The sequence below is a fragment of the Barbus barbus genome, assembly GCF_936440315.1.
Source record: "Barbus barbus genome assembly, chromosome: 41".
NCBI lineage: Eukaryota > Metazoa > Chordata > Actinopteri > Cypriniformes > Cyprinidae > Barbus > Barbus barbus.
In genome coordinates, this window is record NC_136719.1 from 18261287 (window position 1) to 18283497 (window position 22211).

The 22211-nt window shown below is 37.4% G+C and overlaps 2 protein-coding genes across 5 annotated transcripts; both read right to left on the reverse strand.

Annotated features, from left to right (window-relative positions):
- Positions 1-433: 433 nt before the first annotated feature.
- Positions 434-6152, reverse strand: LOC306861038 (protein-L-isoaspartate O-methyltransferase domain-containing protein 2-like). Of its 3 annotated transcripts, none has more exons than XR_013783441.1 (7): positions 5897-6152; positions 3898-4211; positions 3401-3503; positions 3120-3291; positions 2900-3023; positions 871-2298; positions 434-718 (listed from the first exon to the last, which is right to left on the reverse strand). XR_013783441.1 is itself a non-coding variant. In XM_079403099.1 (6 exons), the coding sequence occupies exons 2-6, from the start codon at positions 4202-4204 to the stop codon at positions 1871-1873; spliced, it is 1134 nt and encodes a 377-aa protein (XP_079259225.1). In that variant the 5' UTR covers positions 4205-4211; positions 5897-6152; the 3' UTR covers positions 434-1870. The 3 variants fall into 3 exon arrangements, 1 of the variants encoding a protein (XP_079259225.1); XR_013783442.1 differs by lacking the exon at positions 434-718 and having other exon boundaries at positions 931-1513; positions 1633-2298; XM_079403099.1 differs by having other exon boundaries at positions 434-2298.
- Positions 6153-6967: 815 nt separating this feature from the next.
- Positions 6968-21095, reverse strand: LOC306860146 (myelin transcription factor 1-like). 2 transcript variants are annotated; one of them, XM_079401695.1, is made up of 23 exons: positions 21018-21095; positions 16827-16918; positions 16300-16354; positions 16179-16209; positions 16016-16078; positions 15682-15917; positions 14570-15520; positions 14310-14444; positions 13726-13816; positions 13509-13628; positions 13195-13409; positions 12845-13035; positions 12539-12763; positions 12269-12423; positions 12055-12117; positions 11652-11720; positions 11238-11300; positions 9972-10055; positions 9646-9867; positions 9296-9387; positions 9097-9200; positions 8415-8558; positions 6968-8307 (listed from the first exon to the last, which is right to left on the reverse strand). In XM_079401695.1, exons 1-23 carry the CDS (start codon positions 21040-21042, stop codon positions 8164-8166), a joined length of 3570 nt encoding a protein of 1189 aa, XP_079257821.1. In that variant the 5' UTR covers positions 21043-21095; the 3' UTR covers positions 6968-8163. The 2 variants fall into 2 exon arrangements, with proteins under 2 accessions (XP_079257821.1, XP_079257822.1); XM_079401696.1 differs by lacking the exon at positions 21018-21095 and adding an exon at positions 19338-19389.
- Between the last annotated feature and the right edge of the window lie 1116 nt (positions 21096-22211).

A 22211-nucleotide genomic window follows, 5' to 3' on the forward strand; every position in this document is an offset into this window, starting at 1 on the left:
TATTTTTTTAATCATTAAATAAGAAAATACATTTTTATTTTGTATGTGCTTTCACTCTTTTTGTTTCCATTTTTATTTTCTTATCCAAAGTGAAGTCCAGTCTGTACTTGGCGGTTAAGCACAGTATTCAAATCTAATAAAGCTGAAAGTGAGCGCATTTTCTCTATTTGATCTTTTTTAGCTGAGGGCCAAAGGTAAAGTGGGCCAAAGTTGTGTTTGGGGGAAAAAAGGTATCATTGTATCATCACAGTGATACATTGGTATCATTGTATTTGTTTCCACAGCATGTGCAGATATTTATTTTAATGTCACCCATTTAGAGAGTATTTATTGTCTTCAGCCCTCATAATAATGCATAAAGTATGGTCTGCACTTTCAGAAATCTAAATTATGCATTTAATCATTTAATCTCTCACATATGAGCCCAATGTTTATCAGTGTTTAGACTTTATTTAATTTTACATTAAATGGTTGCAGAGACAACGGTCTGAGTTTGTTTCAAATTACATAAAACTTTGGTTTGTGTTCTCCAAAAACTGTAAATTGATTTACAAGTCAATTTGGACCCTCTAGTCTTTTTTGGCACCTCATTGTTAATTGTATGCCACAAACATGCACACTTTTCATTTGCATAATGAAAATATAATTTTAAAGGTGAAGGACTTTGGTCATGATATAGATCAGGGGTGGCAAACATCGGACCTGGAGAGCCGCAGCCCTGCAGAGTTTTGCTTCAACCTTAATTAAACACACCTGATCAAGCTAATCAAGGTCTGAAGAGTTACAAGAAAGCTACAAGCAGGTGAGCTTTAATTAGGGCTGGAGTTGAACTCTGCAAGGCTGCGGCTCTCCAGGACCAGAGTTCGCCACCCCTGATATAGATTATATAAATGTATAATTCAAAACAGGTTTTTTTTGTTTTGTTTTTTCTCAGTGCATTCTACATCACTGGACAAAGTGCACATCAGAGCATTACCACAATTCAGAGTACCATTTTATAACTTGTTACACAACTATGGACTATACCTTTTATACTTCTATCAAGCAAAAAGAAAATGCAAAGGCCCTGAAAACAGTACAAACCCAAGACTATTTCAAATTGGTAAAACACCTCAGATAATCAATCTTGAAATCCCTGAAATTGTACGACACGGATTATGTTGGACGATCACATTTTTAAATGTGCCATTGTATTTTCACACAATATAATTGTAATTCAGCACACAATTAGACATTTCTTTTACAAATCCATACACCAGGAGAATATTTAGATTTTCACTTTTCATAGTAAATCTATGAGCTGAAACTAGATGTTACATAACTCACAAAACAAGTGAGAATACACTGCATTTATGATTTAGTAAACTCTTAGCCACTAATGTCCGTTTGAAAATGTCACTGCACAAATAACATGAAACGTAGATTAATAAATCAGTTTCTTGATTCTATGATTAATGGTTAGCCAGGGTTCCTCAAATCTTTCCCTGGAGGTCCAATCTGTCGCGGAGTTTAGCTCCAACCCTGATCAAACTCACCTACCTGTGATTTTCTAATGATCTTGAAGACTGATTAGCATGCTCATTACTCAGGTGTGTTTGATTAGAGTTAGAGCTAAACTCTGCAGGAGTGGGCCAGATTTGAGGATGCCTGTTCTAGACCATGAATCTAGATCCAGCATTAAATCAAATGAGAATTTTCCTTTATAGATAAATAAAATTAAGTATCTCTGCCACCTGACTTGGCAGAACAAATAATGGTGAAATTCTATGAGAAAGGTTATCAGGATAATGCAAAAAGTGGATTGTGTCGATGTGACAGTGCTAGGTAGATGTGAGTAGTTTAGAATAGACTGTTTACTGGAAGGAGAAGTCTACTTCTCTCTGTAGTAAAGAAGATACACCTTGAGAGGCTCTGGCAAAGGCAGGCTAAGGATCCTCTCTCTTAAGAGGTTTACTGGAGTCTCTATCGCCAAAACACTTCCCTCATTCCTTCCCTCATTCTCTTCTTTCTCTTCTAGTTGTTCACAAACCCTTCTGCAGTATTCATCTTCATCCTCATTGTCTGTGGATGACTGGTTGTTGTTGTTGTCCATGGGTCCGGGAATCAAGCGACTCATGAACAAATAACTATTGGTCAGAAGATGGGTGTCACGGTGCTCTCGTCTCTGTTTAAGGTGATTTCTTCGCTTCAATCCAGTTCTCCGTGATGGCGGCAAGGATCCAGACCCGGATTTCTTTAGAATGTAACGGATGGAGATGCGGGCCAGATCCTGAAGACTCCGCACCTCGAACATGGCAGCTGGACAGCATGAAACATGTTTGTTTTTTTGACTGCATTTATGCGTATACACCAAACCTATTAACATTATATTCAATATAAACTACAGTTCAGAAGTTGGGTTGGTACTTTTTTTTTTTTTTTTTTTTTCTCACCAAGGCTGCATTTATTTGATTAAAATGCTGTAAAAACAGTAATATTGTAAAATATTATTACACTTTAAAATAGCTGTTTTCTGTTTTAAAATATTTTAAAATGTACTTCATTCCTGTCATGGCAAAGCTGAATTTTCAGCAGCTATGACTCCAGTTTTCAGTGTCATGACAACATGATCCTTCTGAAATCATGTTGAAAACAGTTGAAACCATATGAATTTCTTCAGCATTCTAACATATATGAATTATAACAATGTAATTTTTTTTGTAACAATGTAAGTTTTTACTGACACTTCTTATCCTTGCTAAAAAATGTAAGACTTTTGAACCGTAGTGTACAGTGCTGTTCAAATGTCCAATAGAAGTGAAATTGCTTCTATTTTGTATTTTTCTAATTTAATATACTACAATAAAGAAAAGGCCACAATAATTTAATTAAACAATTAAAAATACAGCAGGTGACTTACGTAGAGACACTGCTCTCGGTTTGCCATTTTCTCTGTGTTTAGGGAGCACAAGTGGTGCGAAGGACACAGCAATTATCTTTCTCGTCTCCCATGTGTTATATCCGGTCCGAGTAATTTTGGTGAGCTAGAACAAATTAGAAATGCACAGACATGTATACATTTCCCACACAATCTCTCCTGGATTACCTGAAACCAATTGCTTTGCCTTTCAATGATTCACCTTTTCTTCCAGAGGCAGTACTAAAATGCCCCCAACCTTCAACAGCTTCTTCATGTAGTCTTCATGTTCTCTCTGGACCCCTGCGCCACAGTAAACCCTGTCATACTGCCTGCTTTCCGGGGCAATCTCCAGACAGTTGCCCACCACAAAGGAAGGCTCACAGAACTCAAACCTAGACCAAAAATATTAACAATATCAGTCACTTTATTTTACACGTTACACTTTACACAAGGGAATGAGCTTATTTTAATATAAAAGTAAACACCCAAAAGTTACTACACCTGTCAAAACTATCATTTGTCTTGATGAAGAAGTCCAGCTTCTGATAAGCATATTCTATAACATCATCATGTAATTCCACACCATGATTAACACCAAATGGTCCTGGAAATATGACACAAAAAGTCAGTGATCACATATTATGGCATGTGAAGAAAATGCACTGAGAGAAAAAACAGGGTTCGATGTTAATAACTCAAACGCGATACAAAAAAACCCCCCTAATTCTGTCATCACGTACCCTTATGTTATTCCAAAGCTGTATAATTTTTTTCTTTTCTTGAACACAAAAGAAGATATTTTGAAGAATGATGGTAACCAAACAGGTTCGGTTCTCACAAAAAAACTGTGAAAGTCAATGATTATGGAAACTGTTTAATTATCATTCTTCGAAATAACTTTGTGTTCCCCAGAAGAAAGTCATACAGGTTTCGAACGACATGGGGGAGTAAATGATAGCAGAGCAAAATGAAAGCCTTCATATTCTCTATTAACTCACCCAGTATAAGTCCCACCATGGTGCTGAGGTAGCCTGTGCCACTGCCCAGGTTAAGAAAGGACAAGCCAGGCTGCAGGTCTAGAGCCTCCATCACCTCAGAGTAGATACAGGGCGCAGAGAGGTGGATGTTGCCGTGTCGCCAGGCCAGATCCTTGTAGGCACTGTCACGGAATTCTTCCAGATAATAGTCAGCACGATCAATGGCCCTGAAGGCATGTTCAACTAGATCTGAGCGAATGTACTGGGCCCCCTTCAGATTGTCAATTAACTCGTCATTGTCCTCCCCAGCGCTGACTGCACCTCCCATTTTAGCTCTTTGTTAGGGGCAAAACAGAAGAGAAGAAAATAAAAGACGTAAATATGCATGTAAACAAAGATGTAAAACTGGAAACATACTTCATGTTGATTCGGGCCTTTAAAAAAGTTGAAGTTAAACAGCCACTTTCATTAGTTTCTTGCTATAATAGTGGATCTGAACTTCAGAAAAGTGGCACCCCAACACAGCACCATGACTGAGTAACATAAAAAACTGAAATTTATTAATATTACCATGAAATTAATAGACCAAATAATATGCTAAATTATTAACTTGACACAGGCTGAATGACTTTTTTTACACTACTGTTCAAAAGTGGGGTCGGTAATAGTTTTTTAATGTTAGTCTTTTATGACCACCAAGGCTAAATTATTTTGATTAATAAATACAGTAAAACAGTAATGAAATATTATTACAATTTAATTTTTTTACAATTTAACATAACCTTTATTATTATTATCGATGTTGAAAACAACTGTACTGTTTATTTTTTATTGTTTTATTATATTTGTTTTTATTTTATTTTTACTTTTTGATGAATAGAAATTTCAAAATATTTGCATCTATGTCAAATAGAAATCTTTTGTAATATAAATGTTTATTTTTCTGTCACTTGTGATCAATTTAATGCATCTTTTCTTAATAAAAGTATTAATTTATTAATATATATATATATATATATATATATATATATTAATAAATTATATATATAAATTATAAATTATATATATGTATATATATATATATATATATATATATATATATATACTACCTAATGCCCCCAAATGTTTTCTTAAGTTTACTTAAATTTCGGTGGTTCCTTGCTATTGGCAGCCAGTAATTAAACATACAAATTAAACTGAAGTTGACAAATCGCGGTAAGCCTGTTTATTTCACTATCCTAACGATGCATATTAGTTTAATTTTATTAGTTTTTGTATAAAATGCATATAATGCATTATGAATTGCTGTTCCAGACAACAATTTAGACTGTGGCCCACCTGTTGAGAACCACTTCTCTAAAAGATGAAGGATTGCATATCTGCGTATACATCTGGGCATTTAACTATTGCAAAGCAGAATTTGTCCAAATACATTCTGGAATCAATCTGAAAACTCAGTTCATAAAACTTCTTTTTGAGGAGCATTTTGCTTAAGAAGTGTGTTAGTGTTGTATTTCTTTAAATGCCACTGTATTTAATATTTTCCTATCTAATGCAATAACATACGTTAACTGTCCAAATAAGTTTTGGGGCTACTGAACATGTTTTGGGCCTTACAAAAGCAGCATTTTTGTCCAGTTAACGGATGGTGGCGCTGGGCTGCACTGCTGGAAAGCTTCCCCAGAGACGCTGTGTAGAAACTGCAGATGTGAGAAATGTTCCCACCAATCACCGCGCGCTCAAATGCAGCTGCGCCATTCGCTAACAAACGCATATTGTGCAGTGTTTTGTTGAACATCCGGGTAGTATTCAATACAACTGTATTCAAATACAGTTAAATATGAAATAACATACGTTACATCAGCCCTTTATTTTTAATCATCACGACCTGCCGTTCATTCTGCACGCTAAACTACTGGTTAGGCTCAGAGAAAATGCACTAAACCAAGAGTTTATCATTCTATTACCACGCCACAATTACACTAGATAACAGCGAGCACGACTCATATAATGCGCTTACCTGCGAAAAGTAGACGCAAATGAAGACAAAGACAAGAAAAATCGGGATGGAGGTGTTTTGGGTAGAAACTCGTCACGGGAAACACCCCGACGACGACGACGTCTGACACCCTAATTATAGTCTGTTGAGGCTGTCCATTCGGTTAACTCTCTCCTGTTGTTTCTGTCTCTCGGTTTCTTCCCATAAACGTTCACGGCGAGCAGCGCTGGATGTAAACATTGGCCAGCTGACTCCGTGACGTCACGCACACAAACACAAAATATGGGCCATGGAGCACATGGGTCCTGCAATACATTATTTTATTACATATCCATAAACACAGCAGTCTCTGGTGTTGATAATGATAGGAGAAAAACGGAAACAGTCAACACATTATTCCAGGTGAATAATTCTGAAGGTGGTTATTTCTTTTTAATTTATTGTTTGAGCACATATATATTTTACGTTATTGGCATACGTTATTGCACAAAAGAAAAGATTGCTGGCCAGTAGCAGGGCATGATGTCCCATCATATGGGATAAGTTGTCACAAAGGAGCCTGGCATTAAATAGCCTATTAATGGTTTTTCAGCAACATGTAGACAGTAAAATAAATCTTTAACTTTTAAAAGACGTGACAGCTAGCTCTGGTCTCCTTTCAAATTTGACCATTTCAAATCTAAAATAAATAATATCAATGCACACTTTCTACATGTTGTTTAAAAAAAATTTAAACAATATTTGGGGTTTATTATCAGTCATTTTATCAATATTGGTCTTAATATTAATCTTGACAAAATAAAAATATACATTCCTTATGTTTTTATGTACTAGACTTATTTAATCAGCTGAACAGAAATCGTGACTGGATCATTTTGTATCCAGCAGATGTCAGCCAAGAATCCTACTGAGAGAGTGTTTGGTTCGTATTTTATCTTTGCTCTAATAATGTCAGAGAATCCCAAATTATTGGGACTGACCAATGTCTTACAAAATATCCCTGTTGGATCAAGAGCAAATTCAAGCTTGTAAATATGCAGTCATAATAACTCAATAGAAACCATAAGCATTAAATATGACATACTCTCTGTTGTAGGTGATAGAATTCCCATTTATTTTATCAACAACATGGGCAAAGACTATCCATATGCAGCAACCACTAACACAGAGACATTTACAAAATAAATATGCAACAAGATCTCCATTCAATTTGTTCTTAAATACTAAATAAATAACAATAAATACATCATATCTGTTCAACCCACTTCACTCTGGAGGGTGTCAAAATACTTTTATGGAAAACAGAACTCATTAAATAAAGAAGAATATTACAAAACAATATAAAAATTGTTAGGTAGAAAATATTTGCACTTAAAAAAGAGATAATAAATCTCTGTCTTTAAAATAAATAGGGTTTATAAAACAATTTCCTGTCGATATTCTTAAAATATTGCCTCTTTCGCAACGCAGAGGGCAACGTTTCTCCTCTTAATAACTGTTTAAAAGCTTTGTATAGAATTTTGCTTTGTGAAATAAATTAAGTCCATAAATAGACACTGATTAATAAATAAACAAATTAACCCTTAACATGAATAAATAATAAATTAAACTTACATTTCAAGGACCCAATTTAAATAGCCATAATAATAATAATTATAATTACAATAATAACATGACGATGGAACTACAAACTATTCATGGAAGTGCAATATCTATGTTCTCAAATACGATAAATATTACTGAATGGAACAGGAGAGCATTTACACCAAATATGAGACAACATTATCATACAGGGATCAAATGTAGCAGTGCTGCATACTAATCATATTTTGTCAAGGGAGGTCATTAATTGTGAATTCACCTTCGGACATTACACATAAAACACTCTGTTACGCATACACACATAGACTCTCCTCCACAGACACACCACAATCTCACAACTTATTGTTCATGGCAACCTCCATGCACTGAGGGAAGTAAAAAGGCAGATCAGTGTCGGTGAGAGTTGCTCTAGAAAACAGTAACAAATGGTTTGCTCCAAAAGATACCTCAAAACAAGAAGAGCCAGCTTGGTTTAAGAGGCAAATGATCTTGTATCTCATCAAAATTGCTAAGCAGCATAATTTGGAATTGGAATTTTGGTCCTTTTCTCTGACTTCCACGGGTCTCGCAACATTCCACGTTTACGGAGGGTCCCACATACAAAACCTGAATGTCCTTAAACAGTATTTTTACGTTGTTAGTCTGGTTATTTAACCCACAGTGTCTTGCAGCTGCCGCTCCTCTGCTCACACCTCAATGCCTTTGACGGCCTGATTGATCGACTCGAGTAGGGCTCGGTTCTCTGGGTTCTGATAGCACTCCTTATTGGTGAACATGTGGGTCAGGGTGTCCACGCAGGCGTCAAAATTCTGCTCAGTGATGGGCTCTTGCTGTGGTAAACAACAGATTACCGTTTGTTAAAAGCAAGCTACATAAAAGAATAATGTACAATGCTTGTTGGACGTAGTCATAAAAGGTAGATAGCAAGCGGACTGACCATCTGTGGTAGACGGATGTTGGCAAGGCTGCGGATAAGAGCCTGGCTCAGGCCTGACAGTTCCATGAACAGAGCCTCATTCTTCTCCTCTATGAGTTTATTCTCTTCCTCCATGCTCTTGAGGTTCTTCTCCATGGATGAGATCTATTAAGGGATAGAACCACTTGTGAAGTGTCTAATGCTATATGCACAGATCACATTTCAGCCATATCTGACACATATCTGTCTTTATTACAGTTTCTGATACTTGAACTGTTCAAAAGTTTGGGGTCAGTAAGATTTTTAATTCTGAGGAAATAAATTATTTTATTTGGCAAGGATGCAATTAACTGATCAAGAGTGACAGTAGAGACTTTTTAATTTTACATTACAAAAAAAAAGAAGTTATTTTGAGCTTTCTATTAATCAAATAATCCTGAAAAAAATGATCAGTTTCCACAAAAATATCATGTAGTAAAGCCTGCTAAAAATTCAGCTTTGCAATCACAGGAGTAAAAAGTTTTTTTTTAAATATATATTTTTTTTAAAACTGTTATTTTAAAATGCTTCACAATATTACTGTTTTTGTTGTATTCTTGATAAACAAAATGCAGCTTTGGTTACTTCATTCAAAAACTTTTTTTTTTAAACTTAGCAACCTCAAACTTTTGAATAGTAATGTATGCATTTAATAAAAGCAGACCTGTGTATGGAGGTTGGCCATGTCTGCTTCCATTTCAGAGTTCGACTCATTCAGCTCATTAATCTCTTTGTTCAGCTGTTTTATGTCTTCATCATTGTCAAGAACTGAGGGGACAGAAAAACAGTGCATATATTAATGAAGAGCACAAAATGAACATAATGGGGACGAAAGAAGAGAAGCAAATTGTATTTGATCTTACCATCACTTGCCCTGAATTTCTTGCTGATGTAATCATCTCCTGGGAACCTGCCTCTCTTCTTGTTAGGTGAAGCTCTAGGGCAACCCGATAGACTGTAGAAACACATTATGATTATGAGGTATGAAAAAATGTATTGTCTTAGATTTATTGTTTTTATTACACCATCCTTCGGTAACCCCAGAAAGCCAAAAACAGGCATTTCTAATATTTCAAAACATATTGCTATGGAATTTCTTATATATCTAGCATATATAGCAGTTTTAAGTCCCTCACAGCTTGCCATTTATCAGGACTATTTAATACCATAATACTAATATTTATCTGTAAATTTTACTAGGTCCCGTCTGTACCTGCGATGAGTGAGGAAGCTGCCGTTGGCATGTCCTGATCCATCACATCCTGGCGTAGGGCAGGTCGGGCCCTCAGACTTGAAGGCCTTCCAGGAGAATGGTGTGCCATTTAGCATGCCCTCCTTCTGCCGGCGTGCTGCCAGCGGACACCCATAGGCACTGCGGTGGGTGGCATATTTCCCACTGATATGCCCCAGACTGTCACAACCTGGCACCGGGCACCTATAGAGAGGTAAGTGATGAACTGACTGTCAGGTTTGGCATTCTCTAAAGACACAGGCTGTGCTCAATAAATCCACTGTTTTCATAAAAAAAAAAAAAAATACTTGAGGAGCTCAGAATCTTCCTTGTCATCCTTGGTTGGGGTGGTTTTGATTCCTCCCTTCTTGGCACGTGGACATCCAGACAGACTGCAATAGACAAAATGTGAATGTTATTTTTTTTTTTGCATCCGTCATTTAATATTTTTGACTAGTTGCAAAGCTTGACACTGAATCCAAAAGTGCATCTTGAAAGTAGGTACAGTAAATGTAATATCTCTTAAAGCTGCAGTCTGTAAATTTAGCCTCTTTGTCGCCATCTCTGTTTAAAAACCTGGAATTGCAGCTGTGTGCGGAATTATCTTGCTTGTGTGGTCTGTGCTCCTGCATGGCTTCAGTGCGGATGAATCTAATGTTTTGAGGTGAATGTGTGGCTGTCAGTCACCGCACCGGTGTGGAGGTTTACTGTACTTCGCAATCACAGATTCTAGCCTATGTCTTGGAATATATGACCCAAATAAGAATTCTCACTGTACATTGCCATCTGAACAAGTAAGTAACATGTCTGCCACGTTTGTTTTGACCAACTGAGGAAAAAAGCATTACCATAAATCGCGCTACCAATGGTGATTTAATCTAAAGATCTCATATCACATCAAACCGAGCAAAATATTATTATTGTTATACTTTATTCTCAAATTATTAATGTTAACAACATCAGCATTGCGTGACTATGAGTATAGATTGTATTAACGTGTAGATTTCAATTTCTGTACAGTCTAATATCTAATTGTCATACCATTCGAATTTCATATAAAGAAATTCTTTTAACCCAAAAAGCAAACTATGCTCCCTTCGAACTGGTTTTCTTTAAAATACAAATCTTGTGTAATCCCAGGCTATCTGTAACCAGAAGCACATTTAAAACTGGAATATAATTTAATTTCATTCACATGTGTTTCATAAACACATAATCCTTTCTGGATTACCAACCACCATCAAAATTATACTTTTAATTATTCTAGCTGTGGTGAGAAAAGGCTATAAACATTCCGCCTCCTGCAGGATCCTCACATGCGATTGCCTAGTAGCCGGGACATCTTCTTTATGTTTACAGATGTGACATAATGATGCAGTGCCATGCTCGAATTTCCTGCGAAAACCTACCCGTACCACTCAAATTAGAAAACATTACTATAAGATAACCGTTGTGAATCGGGCTAAAGTAAGGTGATAGTTTTGAACACTGGCTGGTTATGTACTTGCTCAAATATTGATTTTGGATCATTTTTAACCAAAAAAAGTTACGGACTGCATCTTTAATTAACATACCTTCTATGGGAAGCATAGTTTCCAGTGATGTGTCCTGATCCATCACAACCTGGGGTAGGGCATCTGGAGGTCACAAAGAGAAAGACAGGTTAGTATGAACATTGCATTGCTTTAGAAAGATACAATTCAAATATCACACATATAATCATACTGGAAATCTAAATAAACATTTGGGCTTTAGCCTGGATGCTTAATGTGTCTCAGCTGGTTTGATGCATCTCTAGGACACAGTCCAAGAAAATTATATTTTTGGCCACTGAAAATATAAAGCGATGACTGGTTCAAGAGTATAAGAATAGCCAGCAAAAGGGACAGTAAACAGTGTTTTGCAGTAACAGCGGTATTCAGTAGAGTCAAGTAAAAGCAGTAATCGGTAAAGGATTCATTAGAGGAAAAAATAGAGCACAGACATACTTGAGTTCAGCAGTGTGGGCAGCCATGAGGGTCCGAAGACTTTTATCAGCAAGGGGACAACCAGAGAGACTGAAGAACAGTAGAAAAACACCAGGAAGAAAGAATAGAGGGAGGAAGATTTAACTGAAGATGGAAGAGATAAATGTTTTGTAGTATGTCACAGATTTGTCATTTCTATGTATGTATTTTAGCAAATATATACATACAAAGAGACATGAGTAAATTAGTTGCCCAAATGCATTAAAGAGACATATAGCATTTGTCTGCAGTTAATATACAGGTTTATGCTATAGAGAGCTGAAGCTGTAAGGGTTCAACAGAGAGGAAAACAGATAAAGAAAAAAAGAAAACACAAGTAGGGCTTGTGTTCAGAATTGAAATACTGTGTCAGCTTCTTGCATACCTGCGGTGTGATGCATAGTTCCCAGTTATATGTCCACTACCATCACAACCTGGGGTGGGACATCTGGAGGGAAATTAAGAGAGTATTAAATCCCTGTGGAATCATTCTGGTAATTTATTAACCTTTGCAAGACACTAAGTTTACAAACTACTTTTATTGGCTTAGCAGATGTGTTTTGTGTTTAAATAAGGCTGTTGTTGCAGCAGACACTTACAGCAAGACCTCTTTCTTGCTGTCCTTGGGCTGGAATTTGACTTTGAAGCTGGAGGTTGTGACCTCACCAGGGTACTTCCTGTCCTCCATGCTCTCCTGAGTGGCATCATCATCATCTCCATCAGATGAGGCATATGAGTGTGTGGTGTATTCAACCTGGACACAACAGACAAACAACAGTCAAACAGGTGCAAAACGTTTTTTTTTCATTAACCATGATTTAACCATGAAGTGAGAATATGTGAATATATCTCAAATTATATACATTTACCTCCTCTGGCTCCTCTTCTTTCTGTCGGTTTGACTTAGTGTAGTCCAGAGGCCCCTCCCACTCCTCTTGTTTGTAGGTGTGGCTGGAGTGGGGTGAGGTGACGTCATGGTGTTGAGAAGATGATGACGAGGATGAAGATGGGTCTGGTGACCTGACTCCTTCGCTCTTGGGTTTCTTCATGCTGAGGTCCAGTGTGCCATTCTCATCCACCTCAATGTCCATGTCCTAGATTGTAGAAAGCATTAGTGTATATAATGTGGATGTTATGGAACTCAGCTTTCCAGATACAGACAGAGAGGAACTCACTTTGCTGGCCTGATCTGGCTGTCTAGTGCTGAGGTTTTCAGGCCTCTCCCAGCAGCGGGTGGACAGGTTGAGAATGGCAGTGGCAGCCATGTGTGCGGCTTCGGCATCATGGGTATAATCATACCCACTTGAGGTGGAAGAGGAGCTGCTTTTGGTGTAGCCTCCTGACAGGCTGTGGCTGGGGGACGAGGCTTTGGGGAATGGTTTGACTGTTCATTATAATAGTAATAATAATAATAATAATAATTAAGTGTTAAATAAGTGTTTCAGTATGCTATCAATAATTCAATATCTATTAATCTATGTTGTATTTCTAACTGTTATTTTAAAGGGAATGAAGAGGTGCTTACATTTGAAGGCTTTAGGTGAGGTTTCGCTGGTGGGCATCTTGGGTGCAAGCATGCGATTGCCGAACACCTGTACATCGAAGCTTGCATAGTCGAAGGACACCTTAGAATACTTCTCCAGCTCCTTAGCCAGGTTGGCGCGAGGAGTGGCTGGCATGGCATTGGGCCTGTAGCTACCGTACTGAGGGATGTCCAGCTGTTTCACAAAACACATCGGCCTGTAAAGGAAAGAGTCTTTAGTCACAATGTTTACCTATCAGGCTCTTTTGTCTGTTAAAGTTCTAGCTGGGATGTTAGAAGAGGAGGAAAACACGCACCTGAGAACTCTGTCAGAGTTTGAGCCTCCACTGATAGGATCACTGACAGAGGTCTGCGGCTGTGACTGCTTTTCATGGCCTTTGTGTTTCCCTGCAGCAGCAATAGGGCAGCCAGAGAGACTAAAAGTAAAACGTAAGAAAAACACAAGGTTTTAGGGAAACCTGATGTGAACAGAAATTGACGCCTGGAAAGTTTAAAATAGTTAAGGAGCAGTACCTGCGATGTGTGTTGCGGTTGCTGTTCACATGTCCCTGTCCAGTGCATCCAGGTGTTGGACACTTTAGTATGTTCTCGTGCATTGCCAAGACTAGTGCCAAAAAAACACATTAGCTTATAGAATATTTATACTACCATTCAATGTTATTGTGTTTTTAAAGAAATTCATTCTTATATTCAGCAAGGAAGGATGCATTAAAATGGCCAATAATGACAGTAAGACATTTATAATATTTAAAAAATATATATGTTTTAAAATAAATGTTAATTTGAACTTTCTATTATTCAAAAAATCTTGAAACAAAATCATGGTTTACACAAAAATATTAAGTTCTCTTGAACAGTGATAATAATAAAAAAAATATTTCTTGAGCACCAGATCAGCATTTTAGCATGATTTCTGAAGGATCATGTGACATTTTTTTATTTTAGATAAAATATGTACACACTTTATAATTTGTAATAAAATTTTTACAAATAAATGTATATAAATGTAAATGTGTTTTAAATTTTTATTAATATATTTTATGTGTGTGTGTGTGTGTGTATCACATATTATAATAATAGTGCAACACAATGCTTACTCTCTGGAGGGATTCTGTCCTTGTGTGGGCACCCAGAAAGGCTGCGGTGGTGTGGGTATAATCCAGTCACGTGACCTGTCCCATCACATCCTGGAGTAGGGCACTTTACTTCCTTCTTCTCTGATCTAGAACCTTCTGTGCCCAAGAGTGAGGAGGCAAAAACTAATTAAACTCCACACACACACACACACTGTACCTGCATGATAATGTTATCTAAATTTAATTGGGGTCATAAGAGGTAGGCAGCAATTTCCTGTCACCTTTGCCATAGTATGCTCTACGAGCTGTGATGTCCATGGTATTACTCATCCTCTCCTCTGAGCTGTGGTACCGCTGCTGCTCAGGAGAGCAGCTCTCTTCAGAACTGCAGCCGGTTTGTTTGGCTTTCAGTGCAATGGCCTGTTCCAGAAGTCCCAGGTTCCCCCGTGTCATGTCGTACGTCTCGGAGTCATCTGTGACCTCTGACCTCTGTGACATGCTGTCCAACTCGTCATCGTCCGCTTCATCGGCCTCCTCTTCTTCTCCGTCATCTTCCTCCTCCTCTTCTTCCTCTTCCTCTCCCTCTGAACCCAGCTCGATGACTACAGTGGGCGAGTCTTTATCCGAAGCATCATCTCTTTCTTCTTCATCATCCTCCTCATCTTCACCAAGAGGATGGTTTAGACTGATATTGCTGTGCATCATCACGTCTAATTCCTGAGCTGAAGCAGCGTGGACAGGGGGAATTAGAGAGGAAGGCTCTACCTGGGATTGGATCTCCTCCTCATCTTCTTCCTCATCATCATCATCTTCACTGTCCTTCTCGGTCTCCCCAGTCTCTTTGGTCTGGATTTTGCCAAAGTCTCCACTGAAGTATTGGTGGTCCGAGTTGTTCTTCTGGCTCAAACATTGTGTCTCCTCTTCCCCCTCTTCCTCATCCTCATCCTCTTCTTCTTCAACTGTTGTCACAGGTTCGTCTGTCTCTTTCAGCTGCTGGGTCACTCGCTCTTCCTCTGTAATCTCTTCTGCTTCCTCCTCTACCTCTTCCTCTCGAGCCTGAATCTCTTCGGCGACCTGTAGCCCCTCCTCTGCTTCAGCATCCATGGTGATTTGTTGGATGGATGTAGCCTCGATATTGGCTTGTTCCTTCTCAATTTCGCTCTCTAGCACTGGAGTTGATGTTTCTCTGACAGGTGTCTTTTTCTCTTCTGAATCCACTTGTGAAATTTCTTCTAAGAGAATGACAAAAAGGGCAATCATAAAGTAAATGATTTTTGATGTTTCTTGACAAGTTTGGGTGATATACAGTAATAAAGACCATAGTATGTGCACTGCATGTTACATGACTTTAAAAATAATAACCCTTTTTGTAGTTAATAGGTTAGTAACCCACCTGTCATTGCTTCTGATGTAGGTGTTTTTTCTTTCGCTTCCATCTCTTTATCAGCAGTGTCCTCTTCAGACTCCACTCCCTCATCTTTTGTTTCTGTTTCACTGTTTGTGTCACTGTCTACGTTGAACCCATCATCCATGACCAGCTTTAGGGGGTTGGTTTTCTTTTTGGGAACTGGCTGATTCTCCTCGGCCTCCTGGAGTTTTCTTTTCTTAGCCAATGGGCAGCCCAATGCACTGGAACAGATGAAAAGATTTGACAAAAAAACTCAGTTGCTCACTTTTTGTCTTTTTTTTTATTGGCAGCTATAAGACACTGAATTCTTACTACCTACCTTCTGTGTCGTGCATACTTTCCACTGACATGGCCTAAGCCATCACATCCTGGTGTAGGGCAGCTGCAAAACAGGGGTTTTGATTAGCTATATTCATTAACCTACTAAACTCTGGTCTTTAAAAACATGATGAGTAACACTGCAAAAGCATAAAAACTCTCACCTGTACTCTTGTCCGGCGAGCTCAAGAGGAACTGATATAAGGAGCGAGATAAAATCTCTGTCAGTCATTACATTCACTGAAATGGACAAAATATATTTTTTGAGTTTTAAGAGGTACTGACCTCTGATTCCTTTTGAGCGTGTCCTTGTCCGCTTCTCATCTGCGTCTTGGCTCATCTGGAACACAAACACATGAGTGGTTATGAGATTATAATATAAGTATTTATTAATGTCTTTAGATATTTACACTCTCTGTTTCTCTAATATGTCTCTAAAATCATTTTAAAAAGTACAATATCACTGTTCTCTGAATCTTATACATTCAGACTGTGATTTTTGTCTTCAGATCTGAGCAGGTCTGATTTCACAGACACCAGAGTAGCCCCAATCCTCTTAAATGCTTGTAAAAAGCTCAATCAATAATACACATCCAATAAGTTCTTTCAAATGCACATCCCTCCCAATCCTTAGTGGAAGCGAAGTGAAATATAAGAAAGAAATGAGGCCCTCACAGACTGAGAAAGATGTCAGAGCTTCGGAAAGGGAAATGTACTTTTATCTTCTTTGGTTTTGTGGTACAGCATAATACAAGAGATAATCAATGAAAATGAAGCTACTCTGATACACGCAAACACACATAATGTCTCACTTTTAGTCTCCTACTCCTCTTGTTCTCACAGCTGCTGACTCTGTCCCCTCGTGTCCACCTCTGGCTCAGCAGCTGCCCTCTGAACTCATTCTCTGTTGGACAGAAAGGACAAGACAACAATTTAAGTCTGACATGTTCAAATATTAAAAGGTGCATACTTATATATTACACAATGAAATGAGAAAAAAAAACATCAGCTTATTAAAAGTTACACTAAAGCAGGTCTTGACAGTGTATTCCCATTTTTAATGTTTGGGTAATTAGTTAAACTATTTATTCTGTATATTATATATTTATTATATTTTTATGAGAAATATTAGTTTGAAATATGCAATAAAACTAAAATACCAAGAAAATACACATATTCTTTGCGAGCAACTGAGCCTCTAAGATCAGAAAGTAAGCAAATCTATGCCAATAATACTGATTCATATGCACCTATTGTGATGTAATTTCCCACAGGATGATTATAAAAGATGAACACCTTTAATCCAGAAACAAACATTAAAAAGCCCCCAGAGGACCCATGCACTTTTGTCACTGAATGGGCTTTCAGCACTCCATCATGGTCTGCGTGCCTTCATGGCTCTGGTGTTGATTATTCTTCCTGGGTGACGAGAGATCCGGCCGTGACCCAGCTGTTTTTATCAGGGCGTCATTACATGTGGTCTGGTTACGTTTTAAGCAGCACCTGGTGCTCAGTCACGTCACACACGTAACAGGGGAGGGAATTCCCTTGAGAACCGCAACAATTGCGGCACTTGCCACATATGATGCAATATGCAATGCAAACCTTTCTTAGAACTCAGTGTCCCATGTCTGTTCACACGGAAACCAATTAAACTGATTTTGTTGCATTTGCTGAAAACTTTCTATAAAAGTAAGATGAATACAAAAGGGAGGAGCATAAATATCTTTGAAAATAATATTTCCTATTTTCCAACACATTAGGAGTCAAGTAATATAAATACACCTAAATTCTTCAATATATTGCTTTCAAAGACACTTCCAAAGACAATGCATGTAAAAGATAAGAAACATTTACATGCTGACATGTTATTTCTAGATGAAAATGGTGAGTTGATGACAGATTTTTTTTATATATATACCAAGTCACTTGACCTAAATAGTTTCAGTCATCCCTTATTAAAGTTTTTCTCAAAAAATAGGGTTTCCATTCTCTTGAATGACTGTATCTCCCAGCATACAAAAAACATTGATTGACTCCTATATAGGAGGCCCATGCATGAAATGGACCAATGGGAGTGTATGTTAGCCACACATTGCTATTACGTTTTAGTATAGACTAATATTAATATTTCTTTTGTCGCATCAGGCCCTTGACTTCAAAAAAGCACCATGATGCTGCTGCGCATAACCTCTTCTAGAACACCACGCCTTTCAGTAACTATCAGCCAAACCCTCCGCCTTTAAAACACTGTCACTTTCCTGGAGGAGAAACAATGTCTAGCAGAATATGTTTACAAGACCTGCGACTGTATTATTAGAGCAATAACGTTAAAGTTCAACCTACAAAGGTCCTAAAACAAGAATAAGCGATGAATAAAGAGCAATTAAAATGTAAAACTGAAAGAAAGGCGATAATCTAATAAATGAATAGTGTATTATGTAGGCCTAGCCTGAAGTAAACAGATGGTTCGTTCGCATTGTTTTGCTTCTCGTAAATAACGAATGCACACAAGACGAAACATATGCTGCTTTTGCGTTGCTTAAGGGTTTCTAATGACAATTTGTCCACTCCCATAAAATACATTGTATTTGTACATGTATCTCTGACTTACTGTGAATCGACAAACTTCCAATGAATATTCCGTTTGGCTTTAAACTTCCACATTTCCGATTCGACTATTATTATTTTTTTTATAAACAAGCTCAACACTAAAAATGTAATGTGAGAGCCTGGATATTGTGTTATAGATGCAATAGAGGCCCTTTTAAGTTCTTGGGTTTCTTGAAAATAAAACAGCGATGTAACTGCAAATACAATTATCCAAAAACCATTGTAGAATCGTTCTTTTTACACAACGTAATTGTGTCGTATAGTACGCAAGCGAAAATAAGACAAACTGTGCAAGAAATGTAAACACGGTGGAATGGCACTTCTTCTTTAAGAGATTACAAGTCCGGCGTCCATTTGGCTTCAATAGTAACGTAAATCCAAACCAGCAAACCTTTCCAAACATTGCATTTTTATCCACATCAGCATCTGAATTAGTAAATAAAATAAAAAATACCACAAGCAAACGACGTTTTTTCAAGGAGATGCGCGCGGCCTCTTGCTCTTTGTAGACTCAGTGCGTTAACTTCAGTGTTGTACACCTCCCCTTCAGAATGAGTCTCGTGCCGCTAAACCTCTAATAATTCGCTCAGGACCGGTCCAAAACCTCTTCATGTTGTAAGCTAGACGCATATATCCATTAATCGACAGGTAATGTGAGCACAAATGCTGCCAAAATCATTTCTCCACACGCTTTGTCGAACGATTCTTACCTTTCGCTCACAGGCCCATTGTCCACCCCTCCGTGACATCATCATCATAGTAAACCATGTACAGCACAAGATGGAGAGAGGGCCGCTATTGACCCCCACCCACCCGATATGAAATACTCACACGCAAGTTTGACATTTAACTTACAATCTAAACGAATTAATTCGGTTATTTTGGAAAATATCTGTACGTTTAGAAGCAGGAGCTCATCTGACGATCAGCACCCAGAACAGCGCTGTTTCAGTACCATGGACAAGACCGTGGCAGTCCAGTGAGAATATAGCAGTTTAACGATGAATACACGGAATATTACATTTCTTTACTTTACTTTAAACATCAAATACAAGCATTTGTTTTATGTTTAAAAGACTAATGTCCGATTGCCATACACGATACTATTCGGTATTGACAAGAAAGAGAATAATTTCTGTAACTGGAAAAATACAATTTCTTTAATATGGATCTATTTTTTTCTTTGCTTCAAAAGCGTTGAACTACATTTATTTTATGTTCTTCTAGAAGCCTAACAACGTGACCTAGTTTTGTGGAAAATTATCGAATTAACTTCATCTATATAAGTAAACGATTGAATTACTATCATTTGATCTGAGGTTGCCAGACTGTCAAAGTTTGTGTTTATTTTTATGATGTCAAAGTGATTTTAATTGTTAAAAAATATCACTTTTCTACCCGAACGTCAAAAAATAAGTTCATTTCACTTTTCGAAAATAAACTCTTTATTTAAAATAAATAAATAAATAAAGTGCAGTTGCAAAGTTCGATTAATGGTAAAATATTAAAATCAAAATATAAATAATAATAGCCTATCTTATAATAAGTTATTATAGGTTACATGTAGTGGAAAGAGATGTAACTTAAAACGGAAAATGCATTTTCTCTGTAATAAAGGGGGAGGGGAACTCTTTACTAAACTTAAAAGTTTCTTATCATATATGAAGCTTGCAAAACCCTGAGAGTTTTGCATATTTAATGACACCGAAGTTCTTCGGTTACCAGCTGGAACTTTGCTCACCCCTGATCCTAAGGTTTCGTATACAGATGGATAGCCCAGCATACAATTAAAGCCCCAGTCTGTTCCCACTGGCCAGACACTGTGTATAAATCTGACATAGGATGCCAGCTAAGCGAATGAGAAGCACAACACCCGGAATCCCCCACAGCCAGATGGACTGATCCCTCCCGAACACGCCAGAAGTCCGACGGCCTCTGAGTTTAAAGCACGACTCCCTCTGGGAGACAAAAGTTGTCTTTGTTTAAAAACTGTCTGGATAGGGATTTCGTTTCGCAACTTTTAAAAGATACAAAAAATCAGGCATCTGAGTCGCTACTATGCGTTCGGCAATAGAATTAGATGTTAAAACGTAATCCAAGTCTATTCAGTCAACATTTTATATTAATACTTAAAATGAAAGTAAACAAAGAAGGAAACAACAACAACGGTGTCTGTCGGTATGCTATAGGTTTTTAATCAGTCCGTATAATTATATCACTCGTGTTTTAATTTCAGTAATAAACGTATTGTGAATAGTTATTGTTAATAAAAAAGTCAGTCAAACCCAAAAACACAGGCTATCAGCAAAACCAAGGCGCACAAGACTAAATCTAAGTTTGACGCGAGCAAAAGACTAAAGTAAGATAAAAGTAAGAAGTCCAGCACTCACCGAGAAACGTTTTACACAACTTCATCTTTGCGGTGATTTCTTCGCCTTTGACACCGCAAAACTACTCAACTTCATTACAGAGAAAGTTACTTTAAAGAAAACTTACAGACAGAGGTGGGCGGTCTTATTTAGTAGAAGTTTGCATCCGCCAATCAGCGGCGGCGGGGGTAGTTTTTATTCATCTCAACAAGCCAATGAGGGCGCGCCTCACTGCCTGTGTCCCCTACACAATGACCTCTAAAAATGAAAACAAAAGCTTGTCTTGTACGCCTCGAGTCATGTGTCAGAACTTTAAAGTCTCTCTGTAAAAATTTTTACTGAGTGTTTTTTTTTTTGCATTACCTCAAAAAAATACATATTTTAAAAATTTTTAAACAAGGTAAGAGAGCACAATCTGAAACTATTGTTCCTTGTTTAGAGACACATTTTCTAAAGAGACAAAGAGTTAAGAGAACGTTTGGCTCATTGTTTGCCACTACTTTTATGCTGTGTGTCTCAAACTGGTCGGCTATGGCATTGATAATATTTTAGACATGCAGATGCAAAGTTTATGTGGATGTTCAAATTAAACATAATTAACATGATCCTAAATTATAAAGCAGACAGGAAATTTTTGATTATATTGTTTATGTTATTTCATCCCTGTGATTTCTGTTTGGTTTAACTGATGTTCACCCCAATAATAACAACAACATCATCACACACACACACACATGTTTGTTTTTGTGAAAAGTGAGGACATCTCATAGACATAATGGTTATTATACTGAACAAACTGTATATGCTATTGCCCTACACCTAAACTTAGCCCTCACAGGAGACTGTGCATTTCTACTTTCTCTGTATAATTTATAAGCGTTTTTGAAAAGTGGGGACATGGGGCAATGTCCTCATAAGTCACCTTCTCCTTGTAATACCTATGTCATACCTGTGTCATTGTACAAATTTATGTCCTCATTTGTCACAAAAACGTGCGCGCACACACACACACACACACACACACACACATGTTTAATATATATATTATAGGGCAGGGCCTTTCAGATCACTTTACAAAGGAAAAAGGGAAACACATTTTAAAATAAAATAAAAAATATATATATTTAAAAGCTTTTCTTATAATTTCTTTAAAAATATTTAAAAGTTTTCTTAACATAAATGTTTAGTAAATGTATTCTTTTTAAAAAGACTTTT